We start from the raw sequence: 21,439 nt of genomic DNA, 5'->3' as shown, positions 1-21,439 counted from the left end.
CATCTATAAAACTTGTAGCTTGAAACTTGATTACAAATATATAACTTTCTAAGAGAAATGAATAAATATGAAATTACTTCATATACAGCATCAGTACTGAATTCTTACATGACTATCCAAAGGGTAACCTATCCAGCAGTTAGGGCGTTATTAAACTTGCAATTACCATGAACTTGGATGAATAATCAGTTTCTTTGCCACTAATCGGATGCCGGCATTTTGCTGAAAATCATAGGCAACCAAAGCGAAATAGGCATCAACAACATGCCCCGGAGTGAACAACAAATTCAGTTCAGCAACATCGTATCTGCTAAACACAAGCTTGTGCGTGGTTGAACTCTCCTTCTGGTATATCTCTGTTGTCCATCGGTTGATTTCACCGTCTGCTAAAGTGGGTAGGCTGTGTAACATAAAGTAAAGTTAGATATTCAATTATATCCCAGCATTAATCAAAAGCAACAACATTCGATTATCTTCTAATTTGACAGTAACATCATTCCTTTCTTGGTCTAGAAAGAAAAGAGGAAAGAACTTACTGCAATCGGACAGTGGGAGAGTTGAAGAACCCTTGCTTCCTAGCTACTACATGATGCCACTCGGAGGAGCTACCAGAATCAGTGGACAGCTTCTGCGCTAACCTATCAGCTCCATCTAGAATATTGCACATATTTGGTGATGCATCCACAACAAAATTCAAACGTGGCCGACCAGCATGATCAACAAACTTCGTGCTGATCCCAAAACGAACTTTCAAGCTTGCACATTTCAGTTGCAATGGGAAGTTTTGGTGTAATATTTGTATTCTTTGAGTTCCAGGGTAAAAGGGTGCAAGAGTAACAGATATTGAAGGTATTGAAACACCATCAGGCTCCAAGAAGTCATTAAAGCTGTCGAAACATCCATCCACTACTGAAGTTGAAGACTCTTGAGATGGTATAGCAGCTTTATCTTCTTCTTCTTCTTCCATACTGTCCTCAGGAAGAGGATCCTCCATTCCAGCACGCATCCCACCCAAGTCAAATGGGCCAACACTGGCTGCATTGGGTTCAGCTGACACATTCGCTTCTCCAACCGTACGTGCCTTAAGCATATCTACTGAAGATGGAGATAATGTTGATGGAAATTCAATCTTCATTGGAGATGGCGACGATGTTGATGGACATGCAAACCTGTCGCTACGTGTTTCGATAATTTCATCCTTCCCAATCTGCTGTGTAGAATTTTTTCCATTAGTTCGTCTTCTTGTGGTGACAATGGGAGAAACCTCGCTGTTCTCAATTAATATGTCTGGAAGGGTGGATTCCTGCAGTAAAGTGAAAGCCAATATCATAGCTGATTCAACACTTCAATCGAACATTTGACTCAATCGAACATTTGACAGCTGCAAAAAAGAACTAAAGCAGGGTATAGGGAGAGTAGATGAATTGCTCAGTTAGAGTTTGACAAAAGTAAGCATTTCCATTTCATATTACAAAACTATTGGTTTGAGACTATATCTGTCATAATCACCCCTTGAAGAAATAAAATATAGTACTCCCTCTGTCCATGAAAATATAGTCCCATTTTGCCATGTTGGGATGTCCAACAAAAATAGACCCATTTCTAAAAATAGGAAGTTGCTCTCTCAAACTTTACTCACTTTTTCTCCTCTCTCCCATAATTTACGTACTTTTTCTCCATATCTCTCTTACTTTATCTGCTTTTTCTCCCATCTCTTTTACTTTACCAATTTCTCATTAAAATCCTTGCCGTCCACAAATGGGACTATTTTTTGTGGACGGAGGGAGTAGCATTTTAGCCCTCACATTGTCACATAAACAAGCTGATACGGAAAAAATGGGTCTCCTGTAAAAATCATTTCATAAAAGTAGAACTCGTGTTTTTGGGTGACGAAATTCCAGTTCGTAGTTACACACAAATTAGCAAAACACAACCTTCCAGCTATCACCATATTTCCCTTTACCAACTCTTCAGAAAAATAAGAAATGATGCCATTGGATAATGTCATTTTATGTGGAAAAAGATGCAGCCGAACGGTGTAAAAATAATAGACAATAAAACTCATTCCACAGAGCTCGAGAATCCCCATAAAAGCTACAAATTTGAGAAATTACCAAAAACAGGACTGTTGCACAGTACTTAAGGACTTCAAGATTCATGCGTACATCATCCAGACTCCTGGAGAATTGCATCAAATTGTCAGCAAAGTAAAATTTCAACAGAGAGTCAAAATCGCAAATCTCTACGATCTTGAAATTTTAAGAAACAATGTGTTTATGTGTTCTGATTTTATTATTTGAGCATTTTAATTAGTAATTATCCACGAGAAAATAAACTCTCAATTACTTGGCTTCCTTAGAATTAAGAAATCTGTTTATGCGTAATCAAATGAATAGGTAGTTATCAAACATGCCACAAATTATAGTAATATATTGTTGAATAACATTTGAAGACAAATAAAAGCATTTGCAACTCAGATAGATAAATCCATTGATCTTTATGATCTTTAAAGTTACGGATAAGAAGATGACACGAAAATAAAGAGATCACACTCACCTATGTGTTTGCTTTCCAAGCCCAAAATATGATGCAAGAGTTGCCATCTGAAAGCAAATCTCAGCATCATTACTCAATTAACATATGAAGCATGCACCTAAATTTAATTTTAAGCTATACTATGATGTATGAGGCCGACTTGTACAGAACCAAAATCAAGATGGGATTCTTGTAGAAAATACTCCCTCCGTCCCGCTTAAGATGACACGTTTTCCTTTTTAGTTTGTCCCAACTAAGATGACACATTTCTTTTTTTGGTAACTTTCTCTCTCCAATTAATACACTCAACCACTTTTTCTCACTCCTATTAAAATATTCACCTTCTCTCTCTCCAATTAAACACTTTAACCAATAACTCCTAAAACCCCGTGCCGGCTAAGCAATGTGTCATCTTAGCCGGGACGGAGGGAGTATTGGCTAACAATCCTTGGTTTTCCTCTCTTCAGCAAATGGAAAAGGGCAAAAAGAACTGGACAAGCATACATAAATACGAATTATGCTTGATTTTCTATATAAAAGAATTGCTGTGATGTGTATTTTAAAACTAGAGCTATGATTTATCTTTTCGAAAGATGATGGAAGCTCTAACTGTTCCAACTATAGAAAATATATACCTTCATATCACCAGCTCTTCTTCCAAACTTTTGTGTTAGCAATTGTAGCGTATCTATAGCTCCTTTAGGCTCTGGAGCTGGCCTGTTTATCTCGGAAAATGCCTCTCGTACACGAGGACAATCAAAACGCAATATGTTATGGCCAGCCCATATTCTTCCTGGTGTGCAAAACATTGAAATAGTAAAATATTTTCAGAACTCAAAAATCTGAAGAAAAAGAGTGAATAAAACCAATCCATTGTAAATCAACTTAATCACTATAAATTTGTTAAGACTTGGTCAGAACAATAAATTATCACTGACCACGAATTCCAATCAAATGAATTAATATCCCATTCATCTTTGAGATTATTTCACGATTCATCAAATACACAAAATCACGTATTCGAAAAGGCATAACACCACACCAACAAACATAAACCCTATTTCCCAAATTGAACCGCAATTATGACAAACGGCAACAGCAAATGACGCAAAAAATTCAATCAAGTGGAACACAACACACAGCTGAATCCCTAATTCCGGAGGAAAACGAGAAATTACCGTGAAGCAGATCGTACACTTGATCTGCGACATCAGCGAAACTCGGAGCAGGAACGACGGTGTCCTTGGTGATGCCATTGCAGCGGACGGAGAGGGAGGTGATTAGTGAGAGGTCAGCGGGTCGGATAAGCGTGGAGTAGCTCCGGAGCTCCACCATCCTCATGGGGCAAACCACAATGGCGCCGAATTCCAAAAGGGCGTATCCCTGCCCCGTTCGGGTGGGGATTGTTGTCTCCACGTCGAAGAAGACTATCTCGGAGCTTTCTTCGGCCATTTTTTTCACTGATTTTGGTTGTTTGGAGGGAAATGGAATATTTTGCATCAACGATTACGAGCATGTAAATATCTTATAGAGGAGGAGGAAGAAGAAGGATTAAGGATTTTGGGTTTTTTTAGAGAGAAAATGGAATGCGTGTGAAAGAGTCACACGAAACAAGGATGCGTGCGGTGTTACTATAATGCCCCTACTACACAAAGAATTATCCCTTACTTGTACCCTACATTTAGATAATGTGAGTATTTTATTTCATATTTATATTTTATGTTTTAATTAATATTATATACTAGGAGTAGTTTGTGTTATTTTGGAAAAATCAAGTTTCATTGAATTCTCATATGTAAAATAATTGAAAGTATCAAATTTTGAATTTATAGTATATGATTTTTTTTTTTCTGATTTGTGGTAATTTTATTATGTGTTCGAGAGATACAGTGAATTAATAAATCAATTATATTGATTTTTAAAATAAAAGTATAATGATAAAATATTTTTTGGATTCTAAGAGCATCTCCAATGGTCGGCGAGCGACCGGCTAGCCGATTCCCGGCGCTGGTCGGTCCGCTCGCCAAACCATTGTAAGCGGCGAGCGTGGAATCGGCGAGCGCTCGCCGATTCCCGGGCGCTGGCCGAAGCGCTCGCCGCCATTGTAGGCCAGCAATCGCTGAGCGATAGGCCATCACATTTTTTTTTTAATTTAATTTCCGAAATACTATATATGCGCGATTTGAACGTCATTTTCATTTGCACCGCTTGTTTTAACGAGCTTTCTCTCTCTCTGAATTTCTGTATAAGAGCAATACGCGAAATGGATAACAACAACGAGTCTACTCCAGTGGTTAGGACGGCGGCGAGAAGTAGAGTGAGGTGGGGGCTCGTGTGTGGAAGCCCGTTTTTTTTATTATGTAATTTTTTTCTTTAATTAATGTACTTTTTTTTATTTAAATGAAATTAATGAATTTTTCCGTATATGTGTCGTACGTTTAGTTCTGTATTTTGCGTTTAGTTACGTAAATTTAGTTGGTTTTTTTTTTTTTTTTGCTTGTTGTGGCTAGCCTATTGCTTGTCCTGATGATGTGGCATGAGGAATTTTAGTGCTGATCATGTGACAGGAGGAGTTTGTGGCTAGCCTATGACTATTAGAGATGCTCTAAAATCACAGTTTATTTTGACTATTTCTAAGAAAATAAGAAGGTTTTCAAAATTAATCACACACACAAAAAAAAATACCACTGTATTACTACAAAATAAGAAATTATGCAGTGTTATGTCTTTAAATCATAATCTTTTCATTAATTAAGAAATTACTTTTTAAATCACAATTTTCTGTTCTTGTCTAATTTTTTAATTTTGTATAGTTATTACTCCATCCGTTCCAGATTTATAGTCACATTTTGCCATAAAAGTCCGTCCCACATTTATAGTCACATTTAGAATTTATATTTAGACATAATGTTTTACCCCATTATTCACTAAAATTACACCCAAATGCCATTAACTACATTAAAATAAATCAAAACAAAAATAAAAAACCAAAAAGTTAAAAAGGGACCCACCTTCAACCAACTCACTCCATTTATTACACACTTCATCATCTCACTTCATTTATTATACACTCCATCATCTCACTCCACCATCTCATTTAATTTATTATACACTCCACCCCTCACTTCGTTAATTACACACTCCACTAATTCCTTAAAACCCATACCATAACTAAATGTCACTATAAATCTGGGACGGAGGGAGTATATTCTATCAAAATCGAAATTAATATGAAAACACTATATTTGACATGACAACAAAATCGACAAGAAAGTTGTGAATTTTTAATGATTAATATGTCTTGCAAATTTATAAGCATGGGTTTGAACCTTTTTATCTGAATTAAATGTAAATTCTCAGGTACTATGTTTTTTCTTGAAATTTGTGTTTTAGTTTGACGGATTTGATACATGCGGATTTTGTGTGTATTAATTCTTACATTTCCATATCGTAAATTTTCATTTCACCTGTGTTATACTCCCTCAATCCTCGAAGAGGAGTCCTATTTTTTAATTTTAGTTCATCCACAAATAGGAGTCCTGATTCACTTTTATCATAAATAGTAATAGAGTCACACCTTTCATTAACTCATTCCACTCATATTTCATTTAAAACTAATATATACAAGTGAGACTCCTATTCTATTAACTTTTTTCCACTCACTTTTCTTTATATCTCTTAAATCCCGTGCTGCCCATAAATGGGACTCCTGATAGCGAACGGAAGGAGTACTATATTACTCCCTCCGTCCCCAAAGAGTATGCACTTTGGCTTCGGCACAGGTTTTAATGCAAAATTGGTAAAATAAGAGAGAGATAAATAGAAAAAGTAATTAAAGTATTGTTAGTGGGGAATGAGTCCCACCTCATTAGAAAGAAAAAAAGTTTCTAAAATTGAAACGTGCATATTCTTGTGAGACGAATTAAAAAGGAAATAGTGCATATTCTTGTGGAACGTATTAAAAAGGAAAAAGTGCATATTCTTGTGAGACGGAGGAGTAGGTGTATATTTTTAAAAGAATGCGTCTTGTTTTGCTGTTTTAGCAATTTGAACTGAGACAAGCGGATTACAATGAGCTCATTTCTTTAATATCAATGGTGTAATGTACATTTTGTAAAGAAGAAAGTATTGGGACAGAGTAGCTATTGTAGAATGCATTTCTACAACTCAAAATCATATGAGATAACAAACAATACTCCCATGATACATCTAAATCACTCATCTCGTTGTAATTATTTGGTCATCGTCTGGTTCTGCTTCTCGTCTGCAAACATATAAAAGTATAAAATCACATTGCTCATTGCTGATAATAACGTTTCCAAACGATAAACTAGTGCAATTCTGAGATGATTAGAGCGAATAAGGCGACAAGATTGAGATATTTCGAAGCAAAAAACATAATAAGATCCTACCTTGAAATACAGAGAATGAAAAGTTTATACTGCAACTGCTACAGGCCTTTTGCTGGTTTTGATCCCTTTGATAGCTGCAGTGCAGACACAAAAAAACGAAATTTAGATTTATCGCTCAGTACCAATTTTTCAATAAACACCGGATGAAGCAGCTGTATCCTTGCCTTCAGCATAATCAGGAGCTCCAAACACAGCTGAGCCAGCAACCAACGCGTTGGCTCCAGCCTCAATTACCTGTGCCAAGATATTATAATAATGACTTATAACATGAGCAGCGTATACTAAGACAAAAGTAAAATAAACAAATAATAGTGAAAAGATAGGTAAAGACAGTAGTTATTTTCAGATGTCCTAGGATCTACATTTCGTTTCTCAGTGGACTGTGGTAAAACTTGAGTTTTCTGTTCAAAGAATCTCAATAGATTGCACATAAGTTCATTCTTCCTCAAGTAAAATCACTGCTTCAATTGAACGGCCCAACTAGGAAAAAACAGAAGCAAATGATGTCCTATCCAATTATATAGTCTATCAAGGATCAACAAGAAGGTCACATGGAGAAACAATGGTATACTGAAAATTTCAATTTTCAAGACCATATCTAGCCTTAACTTATGGGCTAAAAAAAAAAAAAAAAAAACTTATGGGCTAATAGCAGTATCATATGCATTTGATCGATCCTCCTCAAAGATGAGGATGTGTATGGAAGTTCGAGATTTTGAGAACACACAGTTCACAGAGTTCGCCATAATCTTTAGTAATTGATAAGAGAAGAGAGACAGTGTAGTGACCTTGTAAGCATTTTTTGGACCGACTCCACCGTCTACCTCAATCCATGGGTTCACTCCCTGTGACGAAATGTTTTAAAAGAGTAAGGGAAATCTACAAGCATTGCACAAAGAAAGCAAGGGAGGAAGTAAACAGCCATATTCACGCTACCTTCTCAGCGCACAATTTTCTCAAGTCGGATATTTTCTTTACTTGGCTCTCTATGAAGCTTTGCCCACCAAACCCGGGATTTACAGACATGATCAGTACTAAATCAATCACTGTGGATAAGAAAAAAAGAGAAGGCATTAATTCACTCAACCGAGCACACTGCTGGAGACAGCAGCTCAACTGCTCAGTATGAGAACCCTACCATCTGCTCAGATTCAAAATTCAATTAATTTGTGTTAAATTCACATCTCCCAGCCTCTAGCCACACAAAAATAGAGGGAAAGTGAAATTGTTTTCATAAAAATAACATGTCTTTTATGAATAAGAAAGTGACCATTAAGCACTGTTCAAAGTTCAAACTACAGTTATGGCTCTTTATTGAGTTAGCTCTAATCCGGTGGTCGTTTAAGCTACTACTATGGCAAGTTATGGCTCTTTACTGACATTATCCTCTTTGCAATTTTTCGTAATAGATTCTCAATTTAAGGACACACTGAATCTTACCATCTAGAACATACTCTATGGTACTCAATGGAGTCCCAGGGTTCAGGACAACTCCGGCTTTAGCACCCAAGCTCTTAATCTGAAAAAAAAAACCAAGTGAGTGAGTATCATTTGTTCATCTGAAATTTAATCTACATGTTATAGATAGAAGTGTCGAAGCTTCATTAACATGACAGATAAAACAACTCCTATTGAACATGCTTAACTTGAATTTCCCAATAATGTCTTAGTTACTCTATGTAAAGTCTATAGGTCATTTCCGAAGAATGAACTGAAATACCAGAGGCTCGAATTTCCCAATGATGTCTTAGTTACTCTATGTACAGTCTATAGGTAATTTCCGAAGAATGAACTGAAATACCAGAGGCTTAACGTACTTCAAATATTCGATACTCAGTACTATGTTGCTAATGTTGAAGCAAGTAAAAAGATTGCACAACATACATCAAATGAGAACACTAGTTCAAATCTTACTTGATTCACTGTACGATGCAAATGAATGGTTGAAGCTAGTTCGCAATGAACACTAACTATGTCAGCTCCAGCCTTGATGAAGTCTGGTACTCTTTGCTCAGGCTCCACAATCATCTGCCGTGCTTTGATAATGTTAAGGAAAGGTTGATTCAAGGCATTTCTTAGTTTAAGGACAACAAACTCAAGTATCGGATTACCAAATGCACATCCAAGGGGAGATCAGTGACAGGGCGCAGAGCATCTACTACGAGGGGGCCAATTGTAATATTTGGCACAAACCGTCCATCCATCACATCAACGTGAATCCAATCACAACCTGCCACCTCCACTGCTTTCACCTAGTTGTATGATAAAAGAGTGAGGAAGCAGTACCTCTATTAAAGAGCCAAATTGATGCTTAAATTGTTTGTAAACAGATGCCATTTGAATATACCTGCTCTCCTAATTTGGCAAAATTAGCCGAAAGAATCGATGGAGACACAATTATGTCGCTCTTGGAGAACTTATCAACTCGAGCAGTTGCCTTTACTACAGCTCTAGATCTTCTCCTGTTACCAAAATGTAAGAAATATAAGAAGGGACCTCAACATTTCAAGTCCAATGATTCATAATTGGTTGAATTTCTCCACAGAAGCATATTCACAAACAGGTTATGCTAATCCCAAAATTCGAGTTCATCAAGAAATGATTTTTAATAATTTTCAAAACCCATGAGGCAAAATACCCACATTAATCATCGAACCGGTGGAAACATGGGAGAGCAAGTCAATGCCTAGTTGTAAAAATTGAAGAAATTTGACCAATAAACAATCAAAAGGGGGTGCATGTGCATCAGAGTAATACCTTGTAGAAATGAGAGAAGTTGGGGTTGCAAGAGAGAGCGTTTGACCTTTAATTCCACCGGAAACTGACTGAATTAAAGGTGAAGAACCCAAAGAAGCAGCTGCCGACGCCATCATGTTCTTTATTGCTTTAAAGATTGCTCCTTTTCGGGCAATCAATGGGAAGTCTTGTAAAGGGAATCGGGGAAAACGGTTGCTTTTTCCCTCCTTCCTTTGGGTTTAGGCCTTGGGGGAAAATAAGCAGAATTGGAATAGAATGGGGTTGTTGAGGAGGAGATATTGGGGTGACACGTGGCGTGATGGTGGGGTATTGTGTTATCTCCAATGGTTGGCTGCTTGGTTTTCATGGGTATTTTGATTTGATTTTGGATTGCAGAAAGCACCTCGGGATCATTCCACTTCAGATTCATCAGGATCATTCCATGCCAGATTCATAATCATTTCATTCAAATGCACTTCTAAAGCTGACCCTAATTACTTGATTTCATTTTTTAGTTCGACTACTGAATTATTTGATTTTTTTTTATGTTTTCTATTTGAGGTGTTAAAGAAAATTGTGTTTATAGAGTTGAATGAAGATAATAAAATAGAGAAGATAATGTGTTCAGTGCATTAAATAGAGATAATAAAATAAAAAAGAAATAAAGTGCCTAAAAAAATAAGTGAGATTATATATTTTATTTTTATCTATAAATAAAAATGATTTCGATAACTTGGGACAAACTAAAATGAAATACAACTCAAGTAATTTGGGACGATATTCTTTCTTACTTTTTACTCTTGTTATATTTTCTAGTTTATTTAATCTCTGTTTAATATATGAGATACTAAAATTTTAATATTTCGTGTAAAATAGAGCTATATCATTAATTTGAGATAGCAGAAGTATTTTTTTTAACTTCACTTCAGTACATTGCCATTAGTGATTAGTCCAATACCCAGTTCAAGTATCAAACGCATTCTTAGATACGATAATATGAAATATTAAAATATGAATTTTGTTTATATAGTTACAAAAGTAATGGGCATTAATGTGGGAAGTCACAATTCAAATAAAACTATTTAGCATTGGTATTCGTTGTGTTTTCCATTAAATTGTTTGTTCTCAAAGGAATAAATCGATATAACATTAATGACGACATGCCGAGTTTCTAGTTTTAATGAATTAATCTTGATTTCTCATTTCCATATATTAGAATTGGTAAATATTTGTATGTCACATAAAATTTATATTGATAAATTAAGCAAGTTATTAGTCTATGGATCAAATTCTTTCTAATAAATAGCCCATTTATTATTTTGTGTGAATCATGGGCTGTTAGAATAAATTGTCTAGGTTGTAACGGGCCAATGCTTATGGGCTAAACCAATTTATATTGACACAATTTGCATTTATTAGGATTGCAAATATGTTTTGTTTTGACACGTACACAATTTACCCGAAAATTAAACTATAGTGACATTTGACATTTGACATTTGGTCTCGTTTTAAAATACTTTCTTCGCCCAAAAAAAAAGTTAATTTTTTATTAATTTGTATAAACATTTCTATTTATGAAAAGTTGTCCAACTTATTACTAATATAAATCAATTTGCTTACAATTTAAATCACTTGATCCACCATTAAATACTAAAAATAATATAAATAGCATTATTCACTAACACCATTAATTTTCATGTAATTTTAAATGTACATATTTTGTTAGGACTAAGAGAGTAGTAAATATAGTCGATTTGAAAAAATAGCATGAGAGAGAATGATGGTAGTAGAGTGTTTCATTTGCTCGTTTCTAAGTGCTTTATTGAAATTCTCAAGTGTAGAACGACATTTTTACTCCATATTTGGAATTTCTTTTGGAGATTATAACATTTCTTACACGTGTTGGTTAATTGATGCTTTAAGTCGGTAGCTTAATGCGAGGGAGCTTATGTTATTTTGATTTATACGAACATAGATAAAACATACTAACAACGAAATATGATAGTTCCATAATCACTTCGATGTTCAACTGCGAAGAAAACAATTGAGATTGAGTTCACACGGAGACAACTGATACCAGCCGAAAGAAGTAGTCTGTCATGCTGTAATCGAACGTATTTATTACATAGACAGATAGCTTAAAGACAATCGAGATCTATATAACAAAGACAGATATAACCCGTATCAACCTAACTTTTCTTACCAACTACAAAAGAAAATTTTCATACTCATCATCAAAATAAACCTGAAGTTGTAGTATACAATATTTTAGAATAAGGTATCAATGAAAGTGTTAGATAATAACAACCTACAAATTTGGACGACATGCTATAAACTGTTGTCATTTAATAGTAGACCCAATTATAAATTTAAGTTTGAACCTGCACTTAAGCAAAATGTCGAATTGTTTACTCTTAGAGCATCTTCAATAGCGACTAGCCCACCGGCTAGCCGAACCATTGGAATCGGCCAGTGCGTTTTCGGCGAGAGAATAGGCGAGCGCACGCCGATTTGTGAGCGCTGGCCGATGCGCTGGCCGCCATTGTGGCGTGCCGATCGGCCAGCGATCGGCCAGCGCTATTTTTTATGTTTTATTTTTTAAAAATGATTGAAAAAGTATATATACGCGATTTTAGTTTCATTTTCATTTGCACCACTTGTTTTAACGAGTTTTCTCTCTCTCTAAATTTCTGTGGCGGGGCTCGTGTGTGGAAGCCCGATTTTTTTTTATTATGTACTTTTTTTTATTTAAATGAAATGAATGCATTTTTCCGTATATGTCTCGTAAATTTAATTTCGTAATTTATCGTAAATTTAATTGCGTATATGTAGTTGTTTTTGAATTATTTTTATTGCAATTAGCCTGTGGCTGGCCTTAGGCTAGCCTATTTGAATAAAATGATGATGTGACAAGTGGAATTTTAATGTTGATAACATAGCAGAAAAAGAATGTAGCAGGCTTGTGGTTGGCCTAAAGCTGTTAGCAATGCTGTTATTTCTATTACACTATACACTAGTCTATGTACACTAAGTTAATAGTTACTCGAGATATATGAGTATGAGATGTGATTGAAGAATAAAAGATTCATATTGGAATTTGGCACAAGTATTAAATACCACCATGTGCGCTGACATCCCAATATGGAAACATGTAACATCACAAAATATAATAATATTATTTTATGTGTATATGATAATGTGCGTGCCATACCATACGCTATTTTGATAAAATCTAAACATTATCACTTTCTATGTTTTTAACTTTTCTTCCTATAAAATATCTTATTTTACAGCCAAAAATATGGACTTTAGCATATCAATTTACTATTATGAACTAGTTAATTCGATCAATTTGTGAATTCGTTCATCATTAAGAAACTGTGTTTATTCACACATGCAATGAATATATAGGAAAAATGTATAAATATGAAATGTTAATTATTGTAATTATTCAATTGTAAAAATTTGTGATGGATGCATTTCTTTAATGTAGTAATTTCCATAAAAATAAATAATTATTTTTAGTGATATGTATTTACAAAATAATTGAGAATTAGTTGGTCACTGTCATTGATGAGATTAGGGTCCATTTATTAATGAATTTATATTGGTAGGCATCAAATAAATTGAAATGCAACGACAACAATAGTTATGAATCATGATCCCCAACCCCACTACTAATTAATAATGCCTCATCTATTTTCTGTACTATGTTACTCATATAATGAATCTAGCAAAATTGACTTCCATTTAATGCATGTTGTTAACGTATTTATGGGCTTTATCCACGTAATTGCATTGGTTTAATAGCATTAAGAAGAAATTTCTTTTTACATATATAAGTAAATATTACTCACTTGAGGAGAATTCGTAGAGGAGAATTTAGATAGGTCATGTATACAAAGATCAAAGGAAATTAAAAATTCCCTCGTTTTGAGTTATCCTTTTTGGGATTAACATTGACTTAAAAAAAAAATTCTTTAAGATTTAGATACTACTCCCTCCGTCCATGAATAAAAGTCTCATTTCATTTCGACACGAGTTTTAAGAAGTGTTAAGAAAAGTGAGTGGAAGAAAGTTAGTGTGATATGAATCTCACTTGTATATGTTAGTTTTAAATGATATGTGAGGGGAATGCGTTGGTGAAATGTGGAGTCTCTTTACCATTTATAATGATAATGAACCAGGACTCCTATTTTCGGACAGACTAAAATGAAAAATGAGACTCCTATGCGGACAGAGGAGTAAGTTTTATATAAGAAATTAGGAATAATTGTCTACGCGAGTTTCACAAGATTAACATTATAATAGCATTTTATACTAATCATTATTAGATTCCATTTAGATTTCAAATTAGTAGTGCACAACTTTATAAGGTTTGTTTAGACACAAAAGAGTGAAACCCGCCCAAAAAAAGACTAAACTACGGAAGGGGCTAACTGCTTTTTTTTTCCTTTTCGTTTTGTTTAAAATTAAAAATCTAAACAATGAAAATTCCAATAAAGGTGATATTTGGTCAGGTTTTATTCTCTCTTTAGAACAGTAACTAGTAAAAGATACTACTCCCTCCGTTCTATAGTAATAGTGGCGGTTTCTAGATTAAGAAAAATTTGTATTAGGTGAGTTAAGTAAAGAGGAGATAGTAACGTGGAAAATGAAAAGGTGGAGAGATGAAGAGAGAATAAAGTAAGAGAAAGTAAAGTAGGTGTGAAAAAATGTGTTGACTGTTATTGAAAAGAGAAATGAATCTATTAGAGCATCCACTATAGGTGAGCCGCGGCTCCTTATAGTGACCGGGGATGGGCGGCCGGGGGGGGGGGGGGGGGCACGGGAGCGCCACAATCGTGGCCCGGCCGCGGCTCTTGGGCAGGAGCCGTGGCTCTCCTATTGCAACGGCTCAGCCGCGGCTCTCTCTATTTTCTGATTTTTTTTTTAATTCTATAAGTATACACATTTTTTTACCTCATTCCTACACAAATTCTATAAATATAGTCATTTTTAATTAAAATATACACAAAATGAAAAAAATAAATTATTTAGTGGCTTGGGCATGTCCACTATAGTGTAAAACATGGGCATTGGTGGCCCGACCACGATTTTATGGCTTAGCCACGTTTTGTGGCTTGGCCCGGCCAACTATAGTGGACACTCTATGAAACATATCAAAATAACAAAATGACTCTATTACTATGGAACAAAGGGAGTACAAAATTTGAATTTGTTTTCGATTATCGCAAGACTAAAAAGTTTGATAATGTAATATATTGCTAATGTCTCCAACTAATCGACAATATTTTCTATATGAATAGATCACATCATTTTTACTGGCGATGAAGTCAAAACTGTTATATCATATACTCTCTGCTTTTCATTATGTTTGAGTCATACTATTCTTTTTCGGTTGTCCCAAAATGATTGAATCGTTTTCTTTTTAGTAAAAATTGTATTCTCTTTCCTACTTTTATGTTCGCTCCATTTAATAACCAAGATATAGAATTATATATAAACATTTCTAATTGTTTGATATCATAGTTAAGCTTAACTCAAAGCCCAATATAACTCAAAGCCCAATATAAGACAAGGGTCCTACCCAACCTTATCATAATTATAACTTTAACCATGTTTATGTAACCCACCAATTTGTCAAGTTAAACCATGTTATATAATATACTATACAAATTTAGATAATTTCTTTTCAATCAAACAACAACGAAAAAAATCCATATCTTTGCATATTTTGACACGAAACTCGTATTTCTTATCTTATTTTACATATATTCTTCTATCCCATATTTTTTATCAAACGAGTCCTTAAATTGTTAATAGTTATTAATCTTAAAAAAATTTCTCAACTAAGATGGGGTTAAGGAGTACAATTTTATGAAAAATTACATCCTAGGATATTGTGAATAAATTAAAATAAAAGTTTTAACTGTTAAATAATTGTAAATAATTTAAAGTTAATAATGCAAATTAAATCCTAACCGACATCATAGCATTTTAGGTTTTAAGTTTTAACCTCAGCAGCAAAGCAGAGTAAAAATCCTAAAAACACACACACCAATACATGAAGTGCAGCAAAACTCATAGAAGATCACTCATAAAACCACGGTGATTGGCCTCTCTCTAGCATCATCCCAGAAACTCCCATATGTCAAAGACCTCATTTTTCGCAACAAACTGTTGAAAATGAAGAGGCCCAACGGCAGAGCCATTTCCGCTAACGGCGGCGCCACCTCCGCCCCAGAGCGGAAATGCGGCTTCAACCCCATGAATCTGATGGGTGTGTTGGCCGCCTTGGTGATGGCCCTCTCCGTCTTGTTCTCGGTCTCCGTCGTGCTCCGCGACCCGCCGTCGGACGGGCTCTGGACCGTCGTCGAAGCCCGGAATCTTGATTTTGCCCATCATCAAAAAGGTATCTTTTTTAGTGGGATCTTTGACTCCTTGTCTCATCTTTCAGTTGTGGACTAGTATATACTGTTCTTGTCTTTATTGGAAACATAAAAACCTTTTCTTTTTGATATGTTTGTTGTTTTTTTGTGGAGTTAATAATTGGAGATAGTGGAATTGTTCTTATTCTAGTGATGATGAGGGAGTGGAATGTTAAGATCTTAAGATGAGGTTGATGGATTGTTCAATGTTGTTAGAAGTGGAGTTGTTTTTAGTTTTTTTTTTTTTTTTTTAATAACCATTGAGTGGTCCTTGCAATGTGATTTTGGCTGCTTTAGCTTTCAAGTTCCTTCCTTTATTCAAATGTATGGTCCACATTACTTTTTCTTTTTTTACAATGTGTTGTTCTTGAATTCAGCCTCACAGTCAAGGTGGGAGGAAGATGAACTGGTTTCTGAACTTATGTGTTGTTCTTGAATTCAGCATCACATTAATTTCAGTCACAGAACAGTGAATTCATCTTCATGACCCTCTCTTAGTCAATAAGGTTCAAATTTCAAGGCATTTTTAAAAAAAATTCAGCAAATTCATGGAATAAATTTGTTTGTTTTAGATTTGATTGTATATCTTGAGCAATATTAGTGATGATGAACTTGGTGGATTTGATTAACTAGTTGCATTGAACTGTTTAACAGCAAGAGTCTAGCTTGGCTCTATTTAGTACTAGTAGCAATCTTTTAAAGACTAGATTTTTTGGAATTTTTGGGAAAATATTTATATGAACTGAAGCTGGGCTGCTTAAAGTAAGTTTGAGCATCAACTTTAGCAGAAGGTGGCATAATTATGTTTTTTTACTTGTTAATTGCAGCATTACTTTATTTGGAGGATCAGTCAAAGAAGTCCAAAATGTATGAACTACTGTACTTAGTTAAGATAAATGCCATATTTTCATCTTTACAAAGTTGCATATCCTATTCAACTTATGAATTTCATATAAATAACATCATTAGGAATCAGTACATTTTTGGGTTGTGAATCAGTGAGTTTCATATAAATTATTTATCCATTTATATTTATCTTGGAGAGAGAATGTTCTAAACAAGTAGTGTGTTGCTGTTGAAATTTTAGTTGCTCTTTTTGGCAGCCATACTAGAGGAAAACAGTCATGCTCAGCCTGTTGAGGTGCCTAAGGATAAGCTGCTCGGCGACCTTCTCCCTTCCGGATTTGACGAAAGGTCTTGCCAGAGCCGGTACCAGTCCCTCCTGTATCGCAGGGGAGTGCCTCAGAAAGCGTCTTCTTACCTCATATCCAAGCTAAGAAGCTATGAAGCCCGACATAAGAAATGTGGACCTTACACGAGCTCATACAACAAAACAGTCGAAGATCTCAAATCTGGCAGACACTCGAGCACACCAGAATGCAACTACCTCGTCTGGATATCCTTCAGTGGATTGGGGAATAGGATCTTGACGCTCGCCTCTGCTTTCCTTTACGCTCTCCTGACTGACAGAGTCCTCCTCGTTGACAGGGGAGTCGACATTCACGATCTTTTCTGCGAGCCCTTCCCAGAGGCCTCCTGGCTACTGCCATTGGACTTTCCCCTGACAAACGAGTTCAGTAGCTTCAACCAGGGCACGCATCAGAGCTACGGGAGCGTGGTGAAGAGCAACTCCACTGAATCAGCGCCAAGGCCGTATATGTATCTCCATCTGCTTCATGACTACGACGATCAAGACAAGCTTTTCTTCTGCGATCAAGATCAAGCACACCTGCAGAGGATCCCATGGTTGGTAATGAAGTCCGATAACTACTTCGTTCCATCCCTTTTCCTGATGCCCTCGTTCGCGCAGGAGCTCCACAGCCTCTTTCCGGATAAGGATAGCGTGTTCCACTTCTTGGGGCGTTATCTCTTCCACCCGACAAACACAGTGTGGGGGCTTATAAGCCGATACCATGAAGCTTATCTGTCAAAGGCTGATGTCACAGTAGGAATTCAAGTAAGGGTATTTGATGTCTCACCTGGTCCATTCAAGCACATATTAGATCAGGTTCTGTCTTGCACGACGAGGGAGAATATACTCCCGGAGGTCAGCCAGCAAGAAGGAGGCGTCGTTGGCTCATCCACTAAGCAGAAGACTCGAGTATCAGTGCTGATCACCTCTCTGACATCCGGCTACTTTGAGCAAATAAGAGACCTGTATTGGGAGAATCCAACCACGGCCGGGGAGGTGGTTGCAGTGTTCCAACCGAGTAATGAAATGCTTCAGCAGTCGGAGAAGCAGAACCACAACCGGAAGGCGTGGGCTGAGATGTATCTGCTGAGCCTAACGGACAAACTGGTGACGAGTTCTTGGTCGACGTTTGGCTATGTGGCTCAGGGGCTTGGAGGGGTGAAGCCGTGGATACTCCACAAGTCTGACAACCATACGGTGCCTGATCCACCGTGTAGACGAGCCATGTCGATGGAGCCGTGCTTCCATGCTCCCCCGTTCTACGACTGCAAGACGAGGAGAGGGATCGATACGGGCGCTGTGGTGCCTCATGTTAGGCATTGTGAGGATATGAGCTGGGGTTTGAAGCTGTTTCAGCACCACAGTCAATGAGTAACTGTTTGTAAATTGATAATGGTGAATGCATCATTTTATAATTTTTGTGATCATCATTTTGGCATGTCCATCAGGCTATTCGAATTAGGATTTTTGAGCGAGATATTTACAAACCTAAAATGAATGTATATGGTGTATGTTGTAGAAACTAAAAAAATATAGAAATAGAGACAAAAGAAACTAGAGAAAGCAAGATAGGAGTATTATAAAAGAAATTTATTATATGAATGAATTATGAATTATGAATTATGAATTATGAATTACAAACTACAAGATGTAACGCATGCGTGTGTAGAAAGCTAGAATGTGTTAATAATAATGTTAGTAATAAAGGTAGGAATGAAAAATGCTAGCATGTTGCTGAAATCTCTCACCTCTTTGCTGTTGAATTCGAAATTTTTTTTCCCATAACAGTTGACTTGAGTGCTGGATATTTTCAAATTTTTAAGCACGCACAACACAAGCACTAACGTGGTGATATAAATTTATAGGAATAAATTATTGCAGCAATGGAGAAGAGGCTGAAGATTAGAATAAATAGGAGAGAGATTGATCTCTAAACCAGACCAATGAATAGGCTCAACGACTGAGCCATGGCTGCTAACCTCGGCTGCGGCCCCGAGCGGGGATGTGGGCTCAATCTCATGGCTGTGCTTCTCGGTTTGGTGATGGGCTTCTCCGTTTCATTCTACGTCTATGTACTGCCACCGACCCTCGTTGGACACCGGAATCATGATCTTACCCCTCAAAAAGGTTGTATCTATATTGTGGAATCCTGTATCATCTTTCAGTGTAGACTGATCTTGTTTTGGTTATGGTTTTTGCTTTGGTGAGTTGCTACTTTGAGATGGTGAAAATGTTATGGTGAACTTGGTGGATTTGACCAACTATTTGCATTGAAATTTGCTCTGTTTTGCAAGAACTGTTTCACAGCAAGAGTTAAGGTATATTGTTGTGGTAACTTGTTAGTATGTTGAATCTGTATAGTTTGCCGCTAGCCGAAGGGAGGTCTCGCTGTTTCTGTTTTAGGCCTGTCGTCTGTGTGCCTATTTATATAGGAGTAGCGCACAAAACTCTGTAATCTGAAAACAATCTTAATACACTCTGTTCTCTGTTTCTGCCCGTGGACATAGTCAACGCAACGTTGATGAACCACGTAAATTCTGTGTCTCTTTACGTTTCTACTTATCTCGATTACAAAATTGTTGTATTATGTCACAACATAACTTTTAGTTACTCTTTTTTGGCAGCCATAATAGAGGAACGCAGTCATGCTCAGCCTATTGAGGTGCCTAAGGATAAGCTGCTCGGCGACCTTCTCCCGACCGGATTTGACGAAAGGTCTTGCCAGAGTCGGTATCAGTCCCTCCTGTATCGCCAGGGAGTACCTCAGAAAGCATCCTCTTACCTCATATCCAAGCTACGAAGCTATGAAGCCCGACACAGAAAATGTGGACCATACACGAGCGCATACAACAAAACGGTCGAAGATCTCAAATCTGGCAGATACTCTAGCACACCAGAGTGCAGCTACCTCATATGGATATCCTTCAGTGGTTTGGGGAACAAGATCTTGACGATCACCTCTGCTTTCCTGTATGCTCTCCTGACCGATAGAGTCCTCCTCGTTGACAGGGGAGTCGGTATTGATGATCTTTTCTGTGAGCCATTCCCCAAGGCCTCATGGCTACTTCCGTTGGACTTTCCCCTGATCAACGAGATCAGTAGCTTCAATCAGAGCTCGCACCAGAGCTACGGGAGCGTGGTGAAGAGCAACTCTACGGATTTAGTGCAACGGCAGTATATGTATCTCCATCTGGCTTATGACTATGATGACCAAGACAAGCTTTTTTTCTGCGATAAAGATCAAGCACGTCTGCCGAGTATCCCGTGGTTGTTTATGAAATCGGATACTTACTTCGTTCCATACCTTTTCCTGATGCCCTCGTTTCAGCAGGAGCTCCACAGCCTCTTCCCGGACAAGGAAACTGTGTTCCACTTCTTGGGGCGTTATCTCTTCCACCCGACAAACGCAGTGTGGGGGCTTATAAGCCGATACCATGAAGCTTATCTGTCGAAGGCTGATGTCACAGTAGGAATTCAAGTAAGGGTATTTAATGTTTCACCTGGTCCATACAAGCACATATTAGATCAGATTCTGTCTTGCACGACGAGGGAGAATATACTCCCGGAGATCAGCCAGCAAGAAGGAGGCTTTGTCGGCTCATCCACTAAGCAGAAGACTCGAGTATCAGTGCTGATCACCTCTCTGAGCTCTGGCTACTTTGAGCAAATAAGAGACGTGTATTGGGAGAATCCAACCACGGCCGGGGAGGTGGTTGCAGTGTTCCAACCGAGTAATGAAATGCTTCAGCAGTCGGAGAAGCAGAACCACAACCGGAAGGCGTGGGCGGAGATGTATCTGCTGAGCCTAACGGACAAACTGGTGACGAGTTCTTGGTCGACGTTTGGCTATGTGGCCCAGGGGCTTGGAGGGGTGAAGCCGTGGATACTCTACAAGCCTGAGAACCAGACGGCACCAGATCCACCGTGCAGACGAGCCATGTCGATGGAGCCGTGCTTCCATGCTCCCCCGTTCTACGACTGCAAGACGAGGAGAGGGATCGACCCAGGCACTGTGGTGCCTCATGTTAGGCATTGTGAGGATATGAGCTGGGGTTTAAAGCTATTTCAAAATCACAGTAAATAAAATTATTTATTTCATTCTTGGAGACTTGACACTTTTGTAAACTGCTTGA

General features: G+C 37.1%; 4 protein-coding genes across 5 annotated transcripts; 2 read left to right on the top strand and 2 right to left on the bottom strand.

The window, feature by feature from the left end:
• Nucleotides 1-58: 58 nt before the first annotated feature.
• On the bottom strand, nucleotides 59-4,133 carry LOC125212827 (protein NEN1-like). The gene is made up of 6 exons (XM_048113093.2): nucleotides 3,714-4,133; nucleotides 3,171-3,328; nucleotides 2,557-2,603; nucleotides 2,115-2,178; nucleotides 537-1,303; nucleotides 59-400 (listed from the first exon to the last, which is right to left on the bottom strand). The coding sequence occupies exons 1-6, from the start codon at nucleotides 4,033-4,035 to the stop codon at nucleotides 163-165; spliced, it is 1,596 nt and encodes a 531-aa protein (XP_047969050.1). The 5' UTR covers nucleotides 4,036-4,133; the 3' UTR covers nucleotides 59-162.
• A 2,468-nt stretch (nucleotides 4,134-6,601) lies between these two features.
• Nucleotides 6,602-9,952, bottom strand: LOC125216876 (ribulose-phosphate 3-epimerase, chloroplastic-like). The gene is made up of 10 exons (XM_048118657.2): nucleotides 9,705-9,952; nucleotides 9,295-9,409; nucleotides 9,059-9,199; nucleotides 8,862-8,975; nucleotides 8,388-8,466; nucleotides 7,884-7,993; nucleotides 7,736-7,792; nucleotides 7,112-7,181; nucleotides 6,948-7,021; nucleotides 6,602-6,799 (listed from the first exon to the last, which is right to left on the bottom strand). Exons 1-9 carry the CDS (start codon nucleotides 9,818-9,820, stop codon nucleotides 6,972-6,974), a joined length of 852 nt encoding a protein of 283 aa, XP_047974614.1. The 5' UTR covers nucleotides 9,821-9,952; the 3' UTR covers nucleotides 6,602-6,799; nucleotides 6,948-6,971.
• Nucleotides 9,953-15,723: 5,771 nt separating this feature from the next.
• Nucleotides 15,724-19,188, top strand: LOC125213235 (galactoside 2-alpha-L-fucosyltransferase-like). Of its 2 annotated transcripts, XM_048113660.2 has the most exons (3): nucleotides 15,724-16,098; nucleotides 17,218-18,701; nucleotides 19,172-19,188. In XM_048113660.2, the coding sequence occupies exons 1-2, from the start codon at nucleotides 15,873-15,875 to the stop codon at nucleotides 18,675-18,677; spliced, it is 1,686 nt and encodes a 561-aa protein (XP_047969617.1). In that variant the 5' UTR covers nucleotides 15,724-15,872; the 3' UTR covers nucleotides 18,678-18,701; nucleotides 19,172-19,188. The 2 variants fall into 2 exon arrangements, with proteins under 2 accessions (XP_047969617.1, XP_047969616.1); XM_048113659.2 differs by lacking the exon at nucleotides 19,172-19,188 and having other exon boundaries at nucleotides 15,725-16,098; nucleotides 17,218-18,733.
• Nucleotides 19,182-21,404, top strand: LOC125213236 (galactoside 2-alpha-L-fucosyltransferase-like). Its single transcript, XM_048113662.2, has 2 exons — nucleotides 19,182-19,433; nucleotides 19,931-21,404. Exons 1-2 carry the CDS (start codon nucleotides 19,274-19,276, stop codon nucleotides 21,388-21,390), a joined length of 1,620 nt encoding a protein of 539 aa, XP_047969619.1. The 5' UTR covers nucleotides 19,182-19,273; the 3' UTR covers nucleotides 21,391-21,404.
• Nucleotides 21,405-21,439: the final 35 nt, after the last annotated feature.

This window comes from Salvia hispanica, chromosome 3 (genome assembly GCF_029641045.1).
Source record: "Salvia hispanica isolate PSC_SH4W2 chromosome 3, Shi_PSC_v1, whole genome shotgun sequence".
NCBI classification, from domain to species: domain Eukaryota; kingdom Viridiplantae; phylum Streptophyta; class Magnoliopsida; order Lamiales; family Lamiaceae; genus Salvia; species Salvia hispanica.
Note: the sequence above shows the minus strand (reverse complement) of the source record. Positions and strands in the feature narration are given on the sequence as shown.